Here is a 14,217-nt window from a genome sequence, read left to right on the forward strand (position 1 = left end):
ACCTACTATATAGCTACATGTGTTAGAAATGATAACAGTATATAAGCAAATATAGCACATACCTTATTTTAAGCATCTTGATCGGATTTGAATATTATATGTTTATTGAACTAAATAACTATTAGAAAGGGAATTTACATAAGTTCTTAGTAACTTGTTTTCCAATCCTTATCATTTGTATTGTTGTTAAAACACCTTTTATATGTAAATTTGAAATAAATACTGTTTAAACTAAAGTGGACGTACTTCTGAAAATAAAATGTGCATTTAAATGGTTAAGGTATCGATTTAAGGTTAAAAGAAACACTTTAAACCATTTGCCGGCCAACTGGGAGGGGGCACTGACCATTGTTTCCCCACCCCCTACTAGAGACGCCACTGAGTTTAAAAAGATATTTGATTTGATTTAACATAATGTTTATGTTCGAGCAGTTATTTTCGTCTTTAGTTTGTGTTGGTTTAAAGCAAATGTTCTAACATTCAGCTTTAAGAAAAAGTTCGAAAAAACAGTATTACCATTTTTTAGCTCACCTGAGCACTAAGTGCTCAAGGTGAGCTATTGTGATCTGGTCTATGTCCGGCGTCTGTCGTCATTCGTCCGTCGTTCGGCGTCAACAATTGGTTATAATCATCTTCTTCTCTAAAACTGCTTGGACAATTTTGATGAGACTTCATAGGAATGATCCTTGGTTGGTGCTTTTTCAAAATTGTTCAAAGAAATGAATTCCATGAAGAAATCTGGTTGCCATGGCAACCTAAAGGAAAATGTCAACATTTTGTGTTAATCATCTTCTCCTCCTAAACCGCTTGGACAATTTTGATGAAACTTTATAGGAATGATCCTTGGTTGGTGCTTTTTCAAAATTGTTCAAAGAAATGAATTCCATGCAGAACTCTGGTTGCCATGGCAACCTTAAAGAAAATGTCAACAATTGATTATAATCATCATCTTCTTCTAAACCCCTTGGACAATTTAATGAAACTTCATAGGAATGATCACTGGTTGGTGCTTTTTCAAAATTGTCCAAAGAAATGAATTCCATGCAGAACTCTGGTTGTCATGGCAACCTAAAGGAAAAGCGTCAACAAATGGTTATACTCATCATCTTCTCCTTAACCCCTTGGACAATTTTAATGAAACTTCATAGGAATGATCCTTGGTTGGTGCTTTTTCAAAATTGTTCAAAGAAATGAATTCCATGCAGAACTCTGATTGCCATGGTTGCCTAAAGGAAAAATTACAAAACTTTTTTTGGCAAATACTATGAAGCCTAGTGCTTAAATATTTGGTGTGTAACATTGTCGATTGGTTATCTAATTTATTCAAATTATGCCCCTGGAGAAAAAATGGCTTCACCCCGTGGGTTATAAGTTCATTATAAATACATTTTGTTAAAATCTGATTGTTATGTAAAGTCTACTCTTGAAGCAAGGGCAACAAGTCCTGCTATATGGTCTCCTTTCTTATTGGAGATTCCACTACTTTCTATTTTTAGTAACAAGGGAATAGATTTTTAATTTTATAATTTAGTCTTCAACATAGTCACTACTGAGGTAATAATTGTTCTTTTTTAGGTTCATAGATACAACTAATTATTATACACTTTATTCTTCAGAAGAAATTTCATTTAAACTTTATAATAAATTTAATTATCAGACTTTTCCATTGAACTTCATGTAGATTATTGTTCATGCAGATGCTACATTTTTATCTTTTGTGTGGATAGTGTTATTCACTTATAATTCATATAAAGAAAAACTTTATTAATAACATTAGAAGGAATGTGATGTTGTCCTAGGTGGATAAATGTCCTAATATTAGTTGAAGGTATTGAATTTGATCTGATATTTGAATTTTAGAGCTTAAGGCAGTTTATTGATTTTATTGGATGGTGCACTGTTTGTTGTTTGTGTATCTATATTAAAAGTTCTTTCAGTGTGTAAGCAATTTAACATAGTTTTGTCAGTGTGCAGGCAATTGAACAAAGTCCTGTCAGTGTGCATGCAATTGAACAAAGTCCTGTCAGTGTGCAGGCAACTGAAAAAAGTCCAGGTATCTGTACCAAGTGCTGTCAGTGTGCAGTCAATTATCAAGTCCTGTCAGTATGGTGCGCAGGCAACTGAACAAAGTGCTGTCAGTTTGCAGGTGAGAATCAAATTCTGTCAGTGTGCAGTCAATCATCAAGTCCTGTCAGTGTGCAGGCAACTGAACAAAATTCTGTCAATGTGCAGTCAATCACCATGTCCTGTCAGTGTGCAGGAAACTGTGACAATTCCTGTCAGTGTGCAGGCAACTGTGACAAGTCCTGTCAGTGTGCAGGCAACTGTGACAAGTCCTGTCAGTGATTATCCAGGTAACATGTTTGACCAGTATGTTTTTATGCCCCCGAAGGTGGGCATATTAAAATCGCATCGTTCGTCTGTTCGTCCGTCCTTGTGTCCGGCCTAATAACTCGTGTCCGTGCTGTTATTTTCTCTTGTATGGACAGATATTATTATAACTTGCCACATGTGTTCGACATACCAAGAAGACGTGCCATGTGCAAGACCCGTGTCCTTACCTCTAAGGTCAAGGTCACACTAAGTGTTTATTCACTCAATGCTGCATATAGGTACATAGAGTATAGGTTGTCATGTCCGGGCTGTAACTTTCTCTTGTATAGACATAATTTAAAATGACTTGCCTCATGTGTTCGACATATCAAGATGACATGTCACGTACAAGAACCGTGTCCCTACCTCTAAGGTCAAGGTCACACTAAGTAATATTCACAATGGAAGGCTGCATATTTAAGGACATAGAGTATAGGCTGTCGTGTCCGGGCTGTAACTTTTTCTTGTATGGGCAGATTTTAAAATGACTTGCCACATGTATTCAACATACCAAGACGACGTGTCGTGTGAACGACCAATGTCCCTACCTCTAAGGTGAAAGATACACTAAGTGTTTATTCACAATGGAATGCTGAATATGAGGACATAAGATTGTAGGCTGTCAAGTATGGTTGATATTTTTTCTATGTTCAGAGGCAATTTAAAATAACTTGCCATACGTATTTGACACGTAAAGGCAAGATCAACTTTTCATGTACTTGTTCATAGGTCAATGTCACATTCAGGGGCATTTGTCACATATTGTGACAGCTCTTGTTTAATATTCTTTGAGAACAAATATCAAGCTATATTGATAACAAAGGTTAAACTCTTTTACTCAGGTGAGCGATTTAGGGCATTCATGGCCCTCTTGTTCTAATAAACATTGATGTTATATTCATTTCAAAAAGTATATTTAAATATATGCACTAAATTATATTTTTTGGCAAAATTTACTGTTTTGAGACACAAAAATGAGGTGTTAAGGTCAAGCGGAAGTAACCACAATTGATTGTTGATATTTTCACTCCTTTGTTTTGCAGTGAAATTGATATTTTCATTGTTGTTAATACTCTGATAAAACTCCATATTTCATTGAAAAGCATGAAAGAAAGTTATTGCAGTTTGGTGATTTTCTTTTTTTTTAACTTCAACTGAAATCGGACGTGAAGTGGCTATTTTTGCTATCAACCAAGTCCCAGTAAGCTTGTTTCCAATTTATATTTCGGTATATTTTTCGTATTTTCTTTTTCTACTCATTAAACCCGTTCAATGGTAAAACATAATAAGGTGTCGCTAGGCCTTCAACACTCGTATTATTGTACATCGGATACCTTGAGTTGTACTTGTACCAAACATACTTACACGTACTTAAATATAATTTTATGGCACTAGAGTAATTCGAGGGGAGTTTTACTTTAGCGGCGCAACTTGAGGCGTGCGTCCCCTTTCAAAGGAAAGTTCCATACGCTATAAGCATGGTAACGGGGGTGGGGGGGGGGGGGTCCCTCCCCTGTAACAGTTTATGTAATGTATGCATATATTTTCACCAAACTGACACAAATTTTCACATAGTTAAGACAAGAATGCATCTGGGATTTATTTCTGTTGCACGACAACAGAGCATACACCTCTTCCCCAACGAACTGCATTAGGACATGAGGCTTAAGATATGAATGTGATAATCCATAATATTACTCAGTACTCATCTAATTAATGATGCAGGTATATAATTTCATTTGAAAAGGCCGGGCCCCCGCTTCAAGCCCCATCCTTTCCATGTGCACATTTGGACACACCTCTTGGTCGATCGACATGAGGGACGTTATTTCTAAGAATACCAATATTGCTACCGTGTATAATATCCAGCACTTACCCGGTTTTTAGCAATCCTACAACTTTATTTGGATCAACCGGCTACTAGTCTCATCCCCCTTATGAGCGACTAGATACAAACCTCCTCCCGACCGAACTGTACAAGGAGGTTATAGCTCATAAGTGTGCCAAAATTGCTACAGATGATAAAAGTCAGAACTCACCCGGCTCATAGTAGTCGTACACTTTTACTGGAACTGGCTGTGCTCCGGCTACTAGACCAACCCTTTCCATGAGGGCATTGAAGCATACTTCATTCGGACCGATCTGCAAGAGGGAGTTATGATTACATTCTTACTGACACACAATTTCTAGTAAGTTCATTCACAACTTTATTACATATTACGGAACAGAGTTTTCAGTATCTTTGAAATATCAATTTTTAGTTTAACAATATGAAATGTTATGATATCTTGTGTAGTTTCGCCAGTTAATCGCGAACAACCTTTTCGCGATTAACTGGCGAAACTACACATTTCAGATGAAAAAGTCGAAAAAACACATCAGAGCAATAATGAATTAGTAGGAATTTATTTTACCATCGAAGCCAAAAAAATAAAAGATACAATGCTACTTAGTGTATTTCATGTATTATATACACTTAGGAACAATTTCAAACCTCGTCCAAGTACAGTATAACTTTCTTATCCTCGCCCTCGACCCTCTTCAGCAGGGGGTGGGGATTGATGCTGGATTTGTCAGCTGCGAAACCCGATGGGAATCCGATCTCAATCACCGCCATCGAACTCGCCCCATCCTTAAGGTAGCTGTAAAAGTTGGAAATGACATGTTATTGTATCATTTTAGGAGTATTGTTTTTTTTTGTTTTCGTCTTTAAATACACTCCCGGTAACCAGTAGGTGGAACTACACTACACCGTGCAATAACTATCGTGCGGATAAATTACAACTATATTCACTTATGGGCACGCAAGATAACGAACAGTGTCCTTGACAATAACTCGGTTCGTGGGTGCAGCAACTGTACACTTAGTTCATGCGCATATCCGGAAGAGTATCACCCTCGATTTAAATGATACATCTAATTTTCAATGATCAAACGCTTATTAAAATGAGTATAATCAAAGTTATCAGACACATAATTGGCATGAATTCATCTGTACAAATGAATTTTCGGAATTCGCCAGGATGATGTAATGAATAAAGTATTTTAACTTTTGTTTCGAAAAGAAATCATGTACCAGTGACCTACCTTGTGCAGACCTCAACCTTATAGTGATTGATGCTCTCCTCTGGCATCATGATCTTCAGGTTAAAAGTGGGCGTGGCGTCATCTTGTGTCACGTGGTAAAATACGCCCACCTTACAAATAAAAAACGAAGTCTTAGAATATATGGGGGAAACTCAAGCAAAATAAAAAATGAGGTCATTTTAATATACAGGTAACGTCATTTAAAGGATCCACGTGTTTTATACAAAATATGAGGTATTGTGCTATAGCAATTTTAAAAACCAAACGATCGTCTGTTTCTTCAGTGGCATTTACTCGAAAATTATTTCAAGGAAATATTATAGGCATTGCTAAAATGTACTTAACGTTTCTTGAAGTGTCGAAAAACAGACTAACTGTAATGCATAACAAATGTGTTCATATGCTCTAGTAGTAAGTTCAAGTTTATGTTTTACCTCGACAAGACTCAGCCCTGTTCCAGTTGCAGATATTGTCAATTCTTTAATGTTACTTGGGACCTGTAATTAACAATGTTATCATTCAAAAAGTCGTTAAATGTTTGTTTAAGTGTGGTGCCTCTAATAGAATGAGAATGTTTTCTGTTGCAAGGACGAGCGGTTATTATATCAAAATGCTGAAAGCACTGACGGGCTAGGACAACATTTAGGTGCAAGTTGACATCTGTGTGATCAGCATTGAAAAGAAACCTGGCTGGTTTGAACTAGAGAACCGTAAAAGGAAGCAAACAATGTGTGTGAGGTGCATGGAAAATGGTAAAATCCTCGTTAAACTGGTGGTGGAGGTGGTGGTGGGGAGGGGGACTGAAGTACCCTTTTTTCAAAGATCTTTTGAATTCCATAACGCCGATAAAACACTTTGTACCAATTATTTTACACGTCTGATATTCCCTAAGTGCATGTGGTATACGTCCAAAAAACGAGCATTTCGATTAATTTATGTTATTGCAAGCTCATTAGTTTAACAGATCTTAAAACACACATATCAAAGCACAAAGTGCTGAATGCGACATTGCCTTGATTCGACTGACGGTCGATTGTTTGTTAAATAAAAGGGAAATAATTTTGTGTTGAAACAAAAATCTTCGAAACCCTTGGTTTAAATGGCAACATGAGAATTTGAAATTTGCAATAATATTTCAACATTGAGTGAGTTGGACAATGAGACGTGTAAAGTAGCTAATCGGGTCTCATCGTTTTCATCAACTGTGAAGTGTGGTATCAAACGTTCCTTAAACTTTAGTCCAAGGCTTGCATCAGTTAGTCTGAGTCATTCTGGACAAGCAGAAATTCTTGCAAATAAGACTTATAATCTCTCATTAATGGAGTAAAGCTCAGTGTTTTGATTATCTCATATTAAATCAAATTTCAATCACAAGTCCCAATTATGTGGAGTGTTTTTAACTGGAAATGTCGAACAAAAAATACTTATTTGTTAAGGAAATTTTGTCACGTAATGTTGACGTATTGAAAGGGATAACATACACAACGCTGTCAATAGTGAAACGATGCCATTGATACATTGACCGCTTTTTAACCGCTGTATTTCAACGTTGGTTCAACGTTCGATGTCGCGCCAACGTTCAATTCTGATTGTGAAATGTTGTTTGTCACGTCAGCTCAACATTCATATTGCAAAAATGGCCCTGTATTGCTCACCTTATTGAAATGACCATCAAGTAAGGATGTTGCTGCTTGCCTAGGAAGTATGTGGTTGCAGAGTAATTTGATGGTAGATAAGGAGGTTGATAGTTGTAAAAAAAAATCAATAGTATTTCTATGTAAATCAAGACATTGTCAGATCGTGATTCTAGGGAAAATGGGTGTGATGGCAATTGAAGCAGAAGCGATGGATATGGAAGCCACTGGTTGCTAAGAAAAGTAATTGGTTAGATGTAGGTAATTACTAAAGAAGACAGTAGTGTGCTAAATATCATTCATTGGTTGCTTTCGATGAAGGTAGTTGCTTAGGCTATAGTTGGTTGCACAAAAAGGCATTGGCTGCTACGGAAGTCATTAATTGCATAAGAAGTCATTGGTTGCTTTAGGTGAAGGTAGTTGGCAAGGAAGACATTGGTTGCTAATGGAGTACTAAGTTGCTCAGAAAGTACGTTCCGTAAGTAGTCATTGGTTGCTAAGGAAGTCATATGTTGCTAAGCAAGTGATTGGTTGCTATGAACGTATGTTGCTAAGAAATAAGTGCTAAGGAAGTCATTGTTTCGGAAGTCATTGGTAACTAAGGAAGAACATGGATGATATGGAAATATCTGGTTGGTATGGTAGTCACTGGTTGCTAGGAAAGTAATTAGTTGCTAAGAGTTGTTTAGAGGTAGGTGGTTACTAAGGAAGACATTACTCCTTTTTGCTATTTGAATGAAATTATACATTTGTGAACTGTGTACTTGTGTTTAACATAATTAACAAGTTCAATTATTCATTTATGCTTTATATGACTTGTTGTTGTTTATCGTTTTTGATGATATTTGAATAATAATATGATGTTTTATAGTTGACACTGTAATAATATCATTGTGTGACCTTCTTAAAATAAAGATGTTATTATTATTATTATTATTATCATTATTATTATTATTAATTTTTATTATTATTATTATTATTATTATTATTATTATTATTATTATTATTATATTGGTTGCTAAAAAGTCATTGGTTGCTAAGGTTGAAATGGTTGCGGAGGAAGTCATTGATTGCTGAAGAAATCATTGGTTGCATAGTGAGCAAGTGGTGATAAAGAAGTTAATGGTTGCCTAGGAAGCCAGACGGTTGCTGGTTGCTTAAGAAGAAAGTTGTTGCTAAAGCGATTAAGTGTTGCTAAGGAAACCATTAGATGCCTAATAAATGGTTGATAAAAGGTCATTGATTGCTAAGGAAGTCACTGGTTTATACGGATGTCGGTAGGTACGAACTACTACAGTAGGCGACATACCAAATATCAATGGTCCGGCTCCGGGCCTTGCATTTTCAGAGAAAATATCCACATATTTTACTATAAAAGAATATAGAAATCCCCCTCCCCCTCACAAAGGACATATTTTGAAAAATGTTGGTAATGGACTACTAAATGAGACTAAATACTAGATATCAAGGGTTTTGTCCTTGCGGTTTCAGAGAAGAAGACTTTCAAATAGTTTAGTACATAAGCATTTAAAAAAAACAGGACCCCAGTGACATGATTTGAACAATCTTGGTAAAAAGCGACTTCATGCGTTCACATGCACATACCAGTTATCATGCACATACCAGTTATCAAAGTATTTGCCTTGTGGTTCCAGAGAAGAATATTTTCAAAGCTTTAACTATATTAGTACATAGAAAACGTGGCAGCCCGGGCGGCGCAAGATTCAATTACTTTGAACAATGTTGATAAAGAACCGCTACATATGAGGCTGCATACAAAATGTGAGCAGCTGTGGTAAGGAAATACTTTGGAAAAGGTCAATGAATATTTTCTCCGTCTTAATTTGTGTTCACGGAATAGATCAACAAATGCTTTGCCATTGTTGTATAGTCTTCAGTAACCGCCCCGATAGCTCAGTACCTCTTCGGTTGCGGAAGGTCGCTGGTTCATGATCCCCCAACACGTCATACCGAAAGAAGACGTGAATAAATTGATACCAGTAGCGTATTTGATTGGGACTCGGAATTAAATGGTACCGTGACATTTGGAGTATTCAGTATTTGTTTAAAACCAAGGAAAAAGGTATCACGTGTGTCGGTACTTCATTTAGGCAGCTACTTTACACCCGGCATGGGTCTATTAAACGAGCTACAGTATTTGCTTTATCTTGCTAGAACAGAGTTTCAATACTTCTGATATCTAGATGTGAATGGAATTGCGTCAACTTTGAATTCAAGTCTTGACGGCGTCTCAGCTGGTCAAGCCATACGGCAGTCCTTGGGTGTGGGAATTGCTTCACTTACTTCTAATAAACAAATAGTTCTTGCATACGAAATTGCATGCATTTTTCCTAACCGCTATATCAAGCGGCTGGTCTTTGATCTACTCGGGAGTGTGTGTTATATGATTGATCGAACTATAAATTATGTTTTATGGTGTGCATGAATTTACTTATGATATTTGTTTCCACTTACAAAAAATCTGAACACTAATTTCTTATAATTTGATTATTTCTGAATCAATGCAATTTTATACTCCTATATGTAACTGTTCAGGGTTTAACGTTATTTTTTGAAAGCTGGACAAGTGGTCCAGTAACAAGTGGTCCAGTTGCAAATGGTCCAGTAGCTTTGAAAACATATTAGACCTTTGCAAACCTATTAGACCTGATCTTAACTGAACTAGACCAAAGTGTAAAACACATAATTCTATTCTAAAGGGGTTAAATAACATACACAGTCATACCTACATACACAGTAAAATTAATTCTCATTCTCAAATTTCAGTAAAAATGTGCTTAACATAAATTTAACAATAATTACAAACATTTTGCAATAACATAGAAATTAAGAATGAATCCGATATGTCTAAATATAAGATTTCAACATTATCATGACGTCATCAGGAATAATATTATTAAAACATGCAATATAATCAAATTTCTAATTTACTAATTGTTCCACAAACTGGAAAATGGTATGTTGTGGTAATTCTGTATGTATTCTTTGTAAAGATCGCGTTCGTGTTCAAACTTGCATTGTTCGCGTTGTTTAATCACATAAAACAATAACTTCGTAAACATCATAAAATTAGAGTTAAAATGTATTGATACATTTTCTAATCATGCTTGACCATAAGTCAAGGGTTTGGGGCGCACACTAGCCAAATTAACAATGTCGTTATTCTTATGATGAAGCATGAACACTTATTTTGCGAATGTTTACGAAGTTATTCCGTAACGACACTGTTAAATTAGCAAGGGTGCGCCCAAAACATCTGAATACACAAGCCAAAAGATTGTCCGGTTTTCCACTTTTGGCAGTCCCGCCAACAGACTTGTTAAAATATTGTGTTTGGTTGATACTGTGGGTAATGTGTATTTAACGGACCGTAATGGGACATAATGCAGCCATAATAGGGCGCGGGCAGACCGTTATAAACACAACAACAACACAAACAACAACTACAACCGGCTTCTCAGTAATTGCATAGCAATTTCCATATGATAAGATTGCACTTTGTGATATTTGGAAATATTATTTAACACCTACAAATGCTTATGGCAGACGTTAAGATAATTATTTTGGCGTTTGAAAATCATTGCGCAATATGAAGTGGTAAATTGGTAATGTACTGCAGAGGGACGTAAACGTGAGTGAGGTTTAACTTGTGTTTTACGCATTCAGACACCTATCCTGTACTGAATATGCTATCGTGATATCTTGGTTGTGAGATCTTTTTTTCATTTCGTGTATGCATTGTTATCAGTCCTGGTACTTCTTTGATTATTTAAATTTGCTAACGGACGTCCAATCACACCACAGAGCGAAGTGAAGTGAAGTATGGTTGCGACTTCGGTCTCGGCAAATTATTTACTTGTGTTTTAAATAATAGTATAACAAATTATGTTGAAGATAATAATGTCATTAATAACTGTCAAGCTGGTTTTAGAAAAGGACACTCGACATCAGATCATATGTTTGTCCTACAGCATCTAATATTTAATTTGAATCACTACAGAAAGAAGTTATTTTGTGCATTTATTGACCTTAAACAAGCCTTTTACAAAGTATCTGGATTGTGGGGAAAAATACAACATTGCAATATTTCAGGAAAATGCTTAAGGGTCGTAACTAATATGTACAATAATATCAAATCGTGTGTGTTATCGTCATCTACTGCAAAATACTCAAATTATTTTCCTTCCAATATAGAAGTCAGGCAGGGAGAAGTTTTTTCGCCTCTTTTATTTTCATTATTTCTCAATGATCTACATGAATACTTGCAGTCAACGCCAACCGTAAACGGAATTTCAATCCGACTAAATGAAGACAATAAACTTCCCAAGTTCCTGAAGCTTTTTATACTGTTATATGCTGCAAAATGCTCTCGATGTCTATTCTTATTACTGCACTGACTGGAAACTTACGAACAAAATAAAAAATACTAATATTTTCAAAAGGCCGACAACCAAATTCAAATTTTCACTTAACAATCAACCGCTCGATATAGTGAATGAATATAAATACCTAGCTGTGCTATTTAGTAGAACAGGTTCTTTCTATAAAAACAAAGTACATGTTGCATCGCAGGCAACTAGAGCAATTTAATAGTCTCCTCCTAACAGACAAAAATATACCTATCGATCTTCAAATAGACTTTTTCAATAAAATATTTAAAGCAATTTTATTTTCCGGCACAGAAATTTGGAGTTAGTAGTAGTAGTAGTAGTAGTAGTAGTAGTAGTAGTAGTAGTAGTAGTAGTAGTAGTAGTAAAATATCATCGATGATACATGTATATAAATGCATATACAAAACAGTTTAAACTTTACCTCCAGACGAAATAAGAACACGACATCAATGGTTCTTCAATATAAAGTCAATATTACCAAAGTGTGGATTTATAGGAATTTGGGAATATCAACAAGGTGTAAATCCTAAATGGCTTAAACTTGTGGTTAAGCGCAAGCTGAAAGATTTATTCTTAACATCGTGGTACCCCCTTATTGCAAATGCTAGCAACAGTCAACTTATAAAAAATCTTGAGTATCTTCATTCAACACCAAATTCATTATTATATCCACTTATCAAATTTAAAACAAGAAACCACGGACTACCAATAGAAACGGGCAATTGCAATAGAATACCAGTCAATGAAAGGAAATGCCAAACATGTAACAGACTAGGGGATGAATTCCATAAACTTGAACAGCTTGTAAACACAACTAATAAAAAGGTATTTTTGAATATGTGTAAAATGGTATCTGCTATTATTAAACAAATTCGTTAAACCATTACTATTCTTATTTATCTAAGACATTTTTTTTTGCATATATTAAATGACATTGTACTTAACCAACTTTATAATTCGTAAACTATAACACTGTTTGAATCCAATGATCCATGTGCAATATTTATTCTTACTTCTGTTAATCGGGACTATCTGGTATTTAAATATTTGATATACTTGAATGTATGTTATGTCTTTGAATACTCAATTTGAGCATCTGAATTGTGTTGTTTTTATCAATTACCTCAATTTTTTCATGTTGTGCATGAATTTGAGTGAATAAATGACTTGACTGTGGTGGTCGAGAATCAGTGCATCGCTATGAACTAGGGCTCACAAATGTTTTTTTAACCGTACCTTGGAATTTACCATCGGTAGATGGACACATTTTTTTACTTTTGAAGAATGAATGTGCGCACGGGCGTATCGACCCTAGCGGTGTTAGAACTGCGGTGGTGAACGACCTTATTTACATTACTAATCTACTCTACAGTCCAGGGAAGTTGCCTCCCAAACTCCTCATTTTGAGAAAAGGGCTTATCAGTCCATGAAATCACCATGAAATTGAACCAGTCAATTAATCACCACTTAGCGTGCCACCCTGCTGGGCTGTTTACTGTGTGTATCCAACAGATGTTCCTTGGCCGTTATTGCAGTATGTGAACTAAATATTCTGGAATTGAGTGTGTCTTGTGTTTAGGTTAAAAATGAATATCTACCAATACAGAAAAGGTATGTTGTCTTTTAATACTTTGATGCCCATTTCACATTTATGACATATATTGTTGAATTATGTTTTATACATAAAAAACAACACATGTTTGCTTTAAGTATTTTTAATTTACTATTGTTGTGTTTTCTTTTGTTAAAAAGTAGAGCACAATTAAAATAACAAAGGATGGTTTAAATGTTATTCGCAATAAGGACAATTCTTTACTAAGATTTACATATACAATATCAATATGAATATCAGTATGAATTGCCTTTGTCTTTAGCATTCGAAAAGAATAGGCAATTGTATCATCAAAATCATTGAAACCTATTTATTTCAGGTACAATTTTGCATCGAAATGGTAGAATTTAAAACCCTAGGTTTGAAAGAACTTTTCATTGTAACTGATGATACTGGAATAGAATATGTTGTTTTCCAACAACTCATAGATTTTTTGAGAAGAAAAAAAACTTCCCAACGAGACTCATTTTGTAAAGGGCAATGTTTTTCGGTGGCTGAAAGGGAAGGAACACATTGTGAAAGAAATTAATGAAAAAGCTGTGTTTAATGCTCAAAATTGTGCATTTCTTCTTTGCCCATTCAACACAGTCTGAAGTATGTAGACAATTGTCAAAGGAACTCTACAGTCAACGCATCACAAGCAAAGTTCAATGTGGAGTGACATCTGTGTTTCAGATATACAAGCAAGTGGCATCTGAAAACGTTTTTGATAGGAATGACATGAAACATAGGAAATTATTGAAAATGATTTGGAAACGCTTAACACACATTATCAGGGACAGTTTAGTGAAGAAGACTGGACAAAAGTGTGTTCCTTTGAACATCATTTCATGCGTGTAAATGATATAGATGTGGGAACAGAAGCGTATGAAAGCTTAACTGCTAAAAAATCATTATATTATGAAAACTTGAAACAAACCCAAACTGTAGCTCGCGAGCTTCTTAAGCAGTCAAAAATTGAAATTACAAAAAGACTGAAATGCAAAGAGGTAGCAGGTTTCGATGTTCAGATTTGTGTGGTGGGCAGAAATCGACACAATCCACTTTTCATAGAACTAGACATTGTCGACTCATTCTTTGATAAATCTGTCATTGAACA

At 35.4% G+C, this 14,217-nt stretch overlaps 1 protein-coding gene across 2 annotated transcripts in view; it reads right to left on the bottom strand.

Annotated features, from left to right (window-relative positions):
* The window catches only part of LOC128228398 (CD109 antigen-like), a 130,341-nt gene that overhangs the window by 5,187 nt on the left and 110,937 nt on the right, over window positions 1-14,217 (bottom strand). For both annotated transcript variants that reach the window (XM_052939699.1, XM_052939698.1), the window contains exons 31-34: window positions 5,895-5,957; window positions 5,461-5,570; window positions 4,868-5,015; window positions 4,413-4,515 (exon numbers count right to left, since the gene is read on the bottom strand). In XM_052939699.1, coding sequence (XP_052795659.1) covers window positions 4,413-4,515; window positions 4,868-5,015; window positions 5,461-5,570; window positions 5,895-5,957 — 424 coding nt within the window. The remainder of the gene's footprint in view (window positions 1-4,412; window positions 4,516-4,867; window positions 5,016-5,460; window positions 5,571-5,894; window positions 5,958-14,217) is intronic.

The sequence above is a fragment of the Mya arenaria genome, chromosome 3 (genome assembly GCF_026914265.1).
Source record: "Mya arenaria isolate MELC-2E11 chromosome 3, ASM2691426v1".
In the NCBI taxonomy this organism is placed as follows: domain Eukaryota; kingdom Metazoa; phylum Mollusca; class Bivalvia; order Myida; family Myidae; genus Mya; species Mya arenaria.